Raw genomic sequence first — 10,433 nt, 5'->3', positions numbered from 1 at the left:
ACAAAACCTGACCATCCTCAAGAAAATATACAAAACTAAAAAAGTCTTGGAGGTCAAGGTCCGGGGTCAAGGTATGGTTTCACTATTGTAATTTGTTGGTGGAATTTCTTCTCAGGTTGACCAGAACCATTCCCAGGAAGTCAGGTGAGGGATTACAATGTATAAGCTATCATATCATTCACTGTAAAATATGTATACCAAAGCAGAAGCAGCTATATAGAAATATATCCAATTTTGAGATGCATAATATCCACGTACACTCTTTCATTCTGCTTATAAATACTGTCAAAAATATGTACACTGCTATGATTCTTCTTAAGGTTTGGTACTTGGAATTAAAAATATGTGTATATCACACAGCTATGTGGGTTAAATGCATGTCAGGTATTGTCCTCTTATACAAGCATGTAGAAAAAAATGATGATATGGAATCAGGTAAAGCTGGTGTCATTTCGTTTGTTGCTTCTGTTCCCATTGTTCTGGTGTCATGGTTTTCATTGAAAAGGCATGGATGGATTTCAGTTCTTCTTCAAGGCACGCGTGTACCATTCTGGAAAGAAAAGAAAACAGAATTGACTATTTTAGTGTGAGTTATAAAATACAAAAATCCCACATGCCTTATACCAACTTGCTATACATGTATGTAGGATTTTCAAACATAGTACGCTAGCAAATGTACAGTGGATATATGGATGTAAAGTTTGAAGAAAATGTTCAGCAAGCACAATTGAATACCTGAGTGGAAGAAGGGCACAGCTCCATCAAAACTGAGATATTAAGAGAAAAAAAAACTTAATATTTTGAAAAGTTTTATATACATATACATTCAGGGGACCTTTGATACATGAACATACAGTATTTATACGTACATTCGAAATTATATATGATCCATGGCAATGGTACAGATCTTAATACAAGCTTTAATTGGGCCCTTCTTCCACTAATATACTACTAGCGCCCGTTCTGTAAGCAGATGTGTTATAAATAGCTACAGAAATTTGGTAATTATCCATTAATTGCACAAGTAGAAGCATGTAATATGCTAGCAAGAAAGTTTATTGTTGTGAAAAGCAGAGTTCATGGATGAACAAAATTCATCTTTAATCCAATATTTGTGGAAGAAGGGCCCAACTCCATGGAGTTGGGCTTTTCTTCCATGAAAACCACGATTAAGTGTACATGGAAGACTATTTAGAGAGTGGATTTTGGCTCATCTTTCACACACAAGGAAGAACAGTCTGCTGGCAATAAAATGCTGGGTCAAACTCATTTTTGTAAAAATTTGGAGTTGGTCCCTTCTTCCACTTAGGTATTCAATTGTGTGTTCTGTGGGCAGAAGTGTGTGTATAATTGTGGGTGGGGTGCAAATGTAAAATGTAGGTGTATGGAGGGTAATGGTGTGTATATGAGTGTGGGTAAGTCACACCCATACTCTAAGTAATTTACATGTGGGTGCCCGGCCCCTGCTGATGGATCAAGTCAAGTGGAGTGAGAAATTTGTACTCAATTGTTTTTAAATAAATTGTCTCCAAACAGCTGTTACTGAGTAGCACTGGTATTTAGTGAAAATAAACATACCTGCAAAATATTTAATGTAAACAACAGCTTGCAACTTAAGATACTATTTGGCATTGTTTAATCTTTAAAGTTTAAATTACCATTTAGTTTAATTATCCCAGGAAATAAACTCTTGGCCTCTTGGAATTGGATTATGTACTGATTGACCACCTCCAGTAGCGTGTGCAGGTTTTCAAAGGTCAGGGGGCACAGGTCTCGATTCCCCCGACTGATCATAAATTTTTTGGATCACTTTGCTCGCCATCATAGCTAATTCCCCAATTTCCCCAATTGGGTGCATTTCACCCGACTTTTTGACAAAACTGGGGAGCACATGCCCCCCCCCCCTTTGCGCACGCCACTGACCACCTCAACCAAGTCATTTAACTTTTCGAATTTCACACAAGGTTTTCAGAACTAGAGCAAAGCTTGTTAATTCAATAATGACCCTCGGGTAGCCCCCCGTTAAGTCCATTCAGGCCCAGGTAGGACATCAACGGGACGGAACAGGGGTACCCAGGTTTTGGTCATTGTCTTGGTGTGGGGATGGATGTGTAGGTGTGTATAGGTCCAATGTGGGGGTGTGTGTGGCGGGGTATAGCCAATACATGTATGTGTAAATAATTGAGCACTAACCTTTGTCGCTGTAATAGTGGCTTGCCTGTAAACTTGTTGCTAACTATCACAGTATTAAATTTAGCACCACACCCACCAGAATCATCAATCACTTCCTGAAGAAAATAAAAAAGAGCTACATCATAGTGGGTACATGACTCAGCAGTTATTGGGTACATGACTCAGCAGTTTATATGTGGATTGTGTAAACTTAACATATTTTGGTATCTGTGTGTTGGCAAACCAAATCATAAAAATATGTCGCAAGAAATATCGTAATGAATAATGAAATAGTTTCCTCATTCCACTTGACACCAAGTTGAAAGGTATGAAAACGGAGTCCGCTTTTCATTCAGGGCACTAGGGCAGGAACGTGGGAATGCAAATCCCAGAAAAGTGGGGGAAAAATTGGGATGATTTGTAAAGTGCAATAAATTGTTACCAAAATTGGGTTATTCCTTCATGTAATTTTACACGAAATTAGGGTTAGGGTTAGGGTTAGGGTTAAGTTTAGGGTTAGTTTAGGGTTGGGATTAGGGTTAGGATTAGGGTTAAGGCTAGGATTAGGGTTATGATTAGGGTTAGGGTTAGGATTAGGGTTAGGGTTAGGATTAGCTTACACAAAATAATTACATGAAGGATCAACCCAAAATTGCTGCATTTGTCATTTTGTTTTTAAAGTTTAAGGCACAAATTAGTGCTCCCAAAGCCTTTTTTGGCCCGCCAAGGAGAGAGGGGGGAGACAAGCAATTTTTGGCAAGCCGAGGGGGGGGGGAGCAATTTTGGCACATATTCATGGGCGCCTTTTAAATGAAACGCTCTAAAAAGGCTTAAAAACAGTACAGAAACACTTGATTAAACAATTCCCAAAATCGCTTGCCCCCCCTTTTGCAGTGCCAAAAACCGTTTCCCCCCCCTTTTGACGTGCCAAAAACCTTCCCCCCCTTTTGACATGCAAAAAAATCTTTGCCCCCCCGCCTTTACACACTAAGATTTTTGGGAACCCGAATTTAAAATCTTAAATTGTCTAAATGGCCGAGCAGTTAAGGCGTTAGACTGTGAACCCAAGGGTCCCAGGTTTGATTCTGGGTGTCCACTTAAGCTCGGCTGGCTCTTTGTGTCCTTGAGCAAGGCAATTCACTCTACTTGCTTAGTGCTTTGGAGGGCACTTTAAGTAATGTTAATTCAATGCATTGAAATCGAATTGAATTGAAATGAAATTTGGGCGATTTTCATTTCAATGCATTGGAATTGAATTGGAATCGAAATGAGTGGGCTTGGGCATGAATTGAATTGGATTGGAATTGAAATCATCGTGAGCAATGAAGAATTGAATTGGATTGGAATTGAAATCAAGTTGAGTGATGAAGAATGAAGTGGAATTGAAATGAAATTCAGCTTTGATTTCAATTCAGCATTTCAATTCACAAGCAGATGTCTGTGATTCCAGATCATTCCACCTGTAAAAAGTACCCTTCCCTCATGAAGTTCTGCTCTGTTTAAACAAGCAAACTGTTTTCCCTAAACATGATAAATAAAAAGAAACAGTGGTCACCATAAACTGGTACAAAACATAAACATAAAGTGGTACAAAACATATTGCAACTAAGTAATCTGGAAAGCTTTCATTTAAAAATGATAGCATAAAATACACATACAGGGTGTCCCAGAATGATCTGTACCGGGAAAGATGGAATTTTTTAGGTATGAAGGGCATGTTGAATGGTCATATTGTTTTGCATTTTAAGTTCTACATATAGTTAGCTTTCTCAGATTGTTTAGTTTTTAAAAATTGGACGCTTTCTAGTAGAAGTTATAGAAGATTATGTAAAAATGGTGAATTCTAAGTTTTGACAACGCAACCTATTTTGAAAATCCGTAACATTACTAACCGTTCAGCACAAAGTTATTTGGACAAAGTTATGCAGGTATTTTAGTTGTGCCCTGTTCATATTTCCACTAAATAGCCGATATCTATCTATTATTTATGACGTTATTGAAGCAATCATTATATGGAATTAAGGATTTGTGGCCTAATCCCATTCTCTCTTTGGCGGTAGTTTTAAATATAGTTATTGTGGTGTGAGGTCCATGTCATTTGAAATGCTTGCAGAGATCGAACTGGTTGTGGTACAGAAAAGTCGGCTCCTCAATTTACTGTACAGCAGCGTGGATTTCTTTCAAAAACTTACTGGCAAACCGGCAGCTATGTTGAGACGCAAAGAAGATTCATTAGACGATAGTGTATAACGTAAAGAAGTTTGACGAGCACGGAACTGTCAGGAATCGGCAGAGTGAAGCTTCAGGTGCTCGTAAGACTGCAAGAACTAGAGCGAACATTGCAGCTGTCCGGCAAGCTTTAAGGCGGGCTTTAAGGCGCAACCCCAACAGTAGTTGTCGTCGAAATGCTGTGCCAAACATCCCACGTTCTTCATTTAATCGTATCGTGCCATTTTTCAAAGGTATCCGAGTCGTTTTTCATCGATTTTACATTAATGCATGCCACGCCAAAACAAATAAAGGTAGCGTGCTGAAATTAACAGAATAAGTAGGAGACATATCCAACATTATAATGCTGGTATCAAAAATAGATACACTGCCCGTCTTCTATTTTTAGTTATTTTTGCAAACACGGTACAAATCATTCTGGGACACCCTGTATATTGGAGAAAATTAAAAGTATATGATATCATTTCTCATACACAGGTATAGTTAAACTTTTTTGAGACTTTTTTGGAGTTCTTCTTAATCTTTCTTTAGAAGAATATCAACTGTCTCTCTTGTCATGTGGAAAATTATAGGTTCTATGTTCATTAAGACACTAATATCTTCTAACATGATGCAAATTGATTCTTAGCATTCCCAATCTTTTTAATTACTTGATATGATCTATAATGTGAGTATAAGACCCCCCCCCCAACTTGCCAAAGATCTCAAACTTTTGGCACTGATCATAAAGCCCTTATGAGAAAACCATTAAAGAAAATGCTTAGGCCTATATCTTTGACAGCTTTTTTCACACTTTTCAAAAGTACAAGGATTTGGGTGTAACAAGTAGGGGCTATGTAATAGTATCAAAACCAATTGATTTTTGACATCTTTGAGGTCAGTGTGGGGACAGGGTCCCATTATCAATCACACCTTAAGTTTAGAAAATGATGTGCATGGTGGACAAGAAGATAAGACAAATATTAGGAAGTCAGTCACCTAAGAACTAAGAAGTTCCAACGTTTCATAAAATAGGACCCAGAGGTCAAGGATCACTTACATTGTTTGAATGTGAAAAGTGAGTTACAATGAAGTATCTTCTGTTGACTTTGACTTTGTGTTGCTGACTAAAGTGTTATAAAATTGGTATAACATTTAAAACATGCACTGCAAAAACAGCGTCTAAATATTAAACACCATTCTAGACACCATCTTGTCGATCCTCGATTTGTAAACATTGCTATTTGCTAAACATGTTTAGTAATTTGATTTTGATGCCTTGTGTTTAGATATTAAACACTTAATGTTTTGAAGTTTGACATTTGTGTTTAGATTTTACATGTGTTTACAAATCGAGGACAAAAAAGTGTTCAACCTCTAGACACAATTCTGCAGTGTGCCTTTGGTCAATTAACACTAAACTGCAACTGTATTGGAATTGGAATTGAATTGGAATTGAAATGAATGCTCAGAATTGAATTGAAATGGATTAGCTGTTAATTTCACTGCATTGGATTGGAATTGAATTGAAATGATTTTGCAATTGACAAATTGAATTGGAATCGAATTGAATTAATTCTAAAGCAAGGTGGATTGAATTGGAATTGAATAGGAAGACTCCAGGTATAGAAAGAATTGAATTTGAATAGAATTGAAATCAATTTTCTGGAGTGAAATAACAATAACTTTAAGCTGTCGGTCCCGTGTACATGCATATTTTCTCACATTAATGTAGTGTGCACGTTAAAGAATGTCACAGGCTATTCGTAAAGAGCAGGGGATCATCCCGGTACTGTTGACTGTACTTCAAAAATACACTCATCTATCCTAGGTTCCAGGATCGTGCAAAGGTAAAAAAATTGCACGTAAAGCCTGTGCGTTGATACTGAAACTGTTGAGGTAAGCACGTATATTAGGGTGATTCACAAAAAAATGAAATTGGTATTTTTCAACGGGACACCCCCTCATTTTGTTCATTTTGGTAATAAAATTATACCTGCAAAATATGAAAAAATTCAAAAAAGTATAGGGGTGCTACCGGTCAATGAACTTTTGTACACAAAGTCAATGGGATTTTTTGTCAAAAATTTCAAACGCTTATTTCAGGGCCTAAAAAGTCTACCAGGCTTGCAAAACTGAAGTAAATGTTCAATGATATACCTAACTTTGTGAAAACATGGGTTTTTACAAAATTAAAGTTCATAGTTGACTGTAATAATAAAAAATGTTTCAAAAGTGACAGAGGGAGTGTAGCTCAAGAAAAGAATACCCTGGGATATCCCCTGGAATCCCACCAGGCACCCCAAATTGATACCTTATTGAACTGAACTGTTGATAAAAAAAAAGATAAAAATTCTTCACATATTAGTTTTCTTATGTAATAGTAACTATCAAAATCCATACATCTGTATCAGGGGTGGTCATTATGGCCATACCTGATGAAGATTTGTATTGTTTGAATTGAATGACCACATGAAGGATTAGATTCACCATGGTTGAAAAGAAATGTATATAAATTGGGGTCACAACATTGGATAGTGGCCAGTTCAAAACTACACCTTGTGCAAGGTACTTGTGACAAGAGCTAGAGTGGCTAAGACACATTTACTACTGGATTACACATTAAACATTACACTACACTTACATAAAATTACAAACCTACACACATTCAACACTTGAATAACATAATTTACAGTTACAAACCTACATACATTTTTAAAAAAAAGAAAGAACTAGAGCCCCATAAACACAACTTTATATTAGCCAAGTACCATAATATTTTGGCTGTTCCAGCAACTGCCTTGCCCCAAATGTAACAGTTTTCACAAAAATGCAATTTTCTGGAAAGCGGGTTAACATTTTTACAATTTTCTTTAGCATTTATTTTAAGGACATTACTCACACTATGATCAAATATTTTTGGCACAATCAGGGAAAATTAACATGGCTTTTTTGTGTTGTAAAGAAAATGGCTCATAAATCCCATTGACTTTGTGTACAAAAGTTCATTGACCGGTAGCACCCCTAAACTTTTTGAATTTTTTCATATTTTGCAGGTATGATTTTATTACCAAAATGAACAAAATGAGGGGGTGTCCCGTTGAAAAATACCAATTTCATTTTTTGTGAATCACCCTAACGTATATGGAAGGAAGGAAGGAAGGAAGAATACAAGCGTACGTAGCGAGCAGGAAATTGTGCATATTTGAACGTGTTCCTAATCATAATGTAGGTATGCTAGGTTGGTGAATTCAAATTTGCCATCAAACTGCATCATTTTATATATCAAATTAAAGCTCTTGAGTAAACAAAGCCAAAACTGAAAACCTTTTTTTCATAGCACTTTCCGTAGCAAAGTTACATCTTGTCAAAGATTGACTTTCATCAAAAAGATTCAGCTAGCAAAATTCCCCAAAACAGCTTTTCGGGGGTGTTTCTAGATCTTAGTCTCATTATGTAGGTATGCTAGGTGAATTCAAATTTGCCATCAAACTGCATCATTTTACATATCAAATTAAAGCCCTTGAGTAAAGAAAGCCAAAACTGAAAACATTTTTGTCATAGCACTTTCCGTAACAAAGTTACATCTTGTCAAAGATTGACTTTCATCAAAAAGATTCTGCTAGCAAAATTCCCCAAAACGGCATTTACAGGTGTTTCTAGATCTTAGTCTCATGGCGATAGCAGCTTTTTTTTAATGGAACTGCTATCAAAATCCCTCTAAAATTCCATGTGCGACTTGATTATCACCATAAAAAATCATATATTTGGGTCAAGTGAAGTATAGAAAACATATTTATGTAGGTTTCCTTCACCGACCTATTCTCGAAAAAAATTGAAATGTCTATGTAAATATGCATTGTGTTTGGGCCCCGGTCTCGGCGAATTTCGCTGACTAGCAAATGTGTTAACTAAGGTTTGCCTGGGATACCTACATTAGAAATCAGCTCTTTTTACTGGAACTAAGATCAACATCTCTGTAAAGATCCAAGATCTCTGTGCTTATCACCTTATAAAAACAAAAATTTGGGTCAAGTGAAGTATAGAAAACATATTTATGTAGGTTTCCTTCTTGACCAGTTGTTTTAAATTTCTATGTAAATATGCATTGACATTGTCGGCGAATTTGGCTGACTAGCAAATGTGTTAACTAGGTTTGCCTGGGATACCTACATAATGTTTTCCTCCACCTTTATAGGACGTAATATAGAAACAGTGCCCAAAATATCTGTGCCAAAAATCGCTAGCCCCCCCCCCCTTTCAACCTGCCAAAAATCGCTTGACCCACGGCCTGGGTTGACCCCCCCCCCTTTCAACCTGCCAAAAATGCTTGCCCCCCCTTTTCGACCTGCCAACCCCCCCCCCCATATTCACCACCCTGGAGTACACATAATTATTGCACCATCCCTAAATACTCAGCCCAATTCATGAATTACATATATTAATACATTTTATGTATGATCATGCAGATCATTCATGGAACTCGGTTCAGAATTCGGCAACTTTACTTTGTCTTTGCCCCGTCATGACCTTGGCCAGCAAGATCAGGTGCCGTAAAATCACGAAATGCTTACCACGTGAGTTGCTTCTAGTTCATCCCGAAGTTTCTTTTCAACTGTTTCTGCCGTTATAGCCATCAGACACTGTAAAGATATGCACCAAAATGGAAAACTACAGTGTAACTTTCTTCGGATTTTTCGGCGGATTTTCCCCACTTTGCTCTGTTAATTACAGCTCGTGTGCACTTAAATGTGAGGGCGCGCACTCTGTAAAAGAAGTATACAAAATTCCCAATACAAATCAGTTTACTTCTATTATGGTTGGGATGGGTACAACAAGTCATACCTTGACTTTTTTCCTCAATTTAACTTTTATACTTGATACTACAGCCTTGATACACCCAAATTTAAAAAAAAAATTAACATTTTATGATATTTCAGGTATATTTTTGATATAGGCCTATTTAATAGGGTCTAGGCCTATGTTCCTGTAGAATATTATATTATGGGGAAGGGCTAATAAAAATCCCTTTAAAAGGGAGTACCCAGGCCGTACGGAGGTCACATGACTGCACAACCCCCCCCCCCCGACTGCCCCACCTTAGCTCCACATAGCTGCAAAGAGGTAGGCAGTGTATGCAGTAAGCCTATATAAAACACCGTAGTCTTCTGATCAGTCAAGAAGGTCAAGAAGGTGGTGATTAAAGAACTAGTACTCCACAACTGAGCTATGATTGCTGAATAAGTAACTACCTGTATGCTACTACTAGCCATACTGGTATACATGTAGCCCTCTGACTGCAGTCAGAGAACATCAATCCCCATTATGCCAATATGTGAAATGTATATGAATGCATGTGGTGTTACTATGCTATTGAACATTTGGCTCATAGGTCACAGCTAGGATATCAATTTAAAGTAAATGATTTGGTACATGAAGATCAATCAAAACTAATTATGAACTTGAGATGGCCAGATTTAGTGACCTTCTCTGTCAAACATTGCACAGATTCTCATGTTGAGTATCTGTGATTTTTGTGAGTGAGAATGTTTCACTGGCAAATGCTTAATCAATGCTTAATTATTTTGATCAAAGTATAGGCCTATATCAAACAGTCTAAGTGGAATAACTTGCATGATGGGAGCAGGAGGATTTTTTACAATTAATTTAGTGTCCGATTATAATAGCAGACTTTAATAGTAGTAGTTTAATGGTTCCTTCTAATTCAGTCTGTGATGAGAGCAACAATGCAATTCAAATCATAGATGTTTAAGAAGTGTGACCTCAGACCAGCCAGCCAGCTAGCCAAGTTCATGAATTAGTGGCCATGGCCATTCACCGGTCAACTTTCCGATTGCAACATCATCCCTATATGTCAAAAAATAACTTCATAGGCTACAGAACAGCTGTACGAATAATTGTCATGGGGACTTGAATGAGGTTAATATTCCATCCATTCCTGGGTAAAGTCAAGCACTACTGAATATAGTTTTATGAATTTTGTCATGGGGAGTGAGGTTAGTTTTTAGTAGCCTGCAGATCCATTAGATACT

The 10,433-nt window shown here is 37.2% G+C and overlaps 1 protein-coding gene across 1 annotated transcript; it reads right to left on the bottom strand.

The window, feature by feature from the left end:
• Positions 1-308: 308 nt before the first annotated feature.
• On the bottom strand, positions 309-9,130 carry LOC140155059 (bolA-like protein 2). The gene is made up of 3 exons (XM_072177745.1): positions 8,955-9,130; positions 2,194-2,288; positions 309-550 (listed from the first exon to the last, which is right to left on the bottom strand). Exons 1-3 carry the CDS (start codon positions 9,015-9,017, stop codon positions 448-450), a joined length of 261 nt encoding a protein of 86 aa, XP_072033846.1. The 5' UTR covers positions 9,018-9,130; the 3' UTR covers positions 309-447.
• Between the last annotated feature and the right edge of the window lie 1,303 nt (positions 9,131-10,433).

The sequence above is a fragment of the Amphiura filiformis genome, chromosome 6, assembly GCF_039555335.1.
Source record: "Amphiura filiformis chromosome 6, Afil_fr2py, whole genome shotgun sequence".
Lineage (NCBI taxonomy): Eukaryota > Metazoa > Echinodermata > Ophiuroidea > Amphilepidida > Amphiuridae > Amphiura > Amphiura filiformis.
This window is presented reverse-complemented; position numbering and strand designations above follow the sequence as displayed.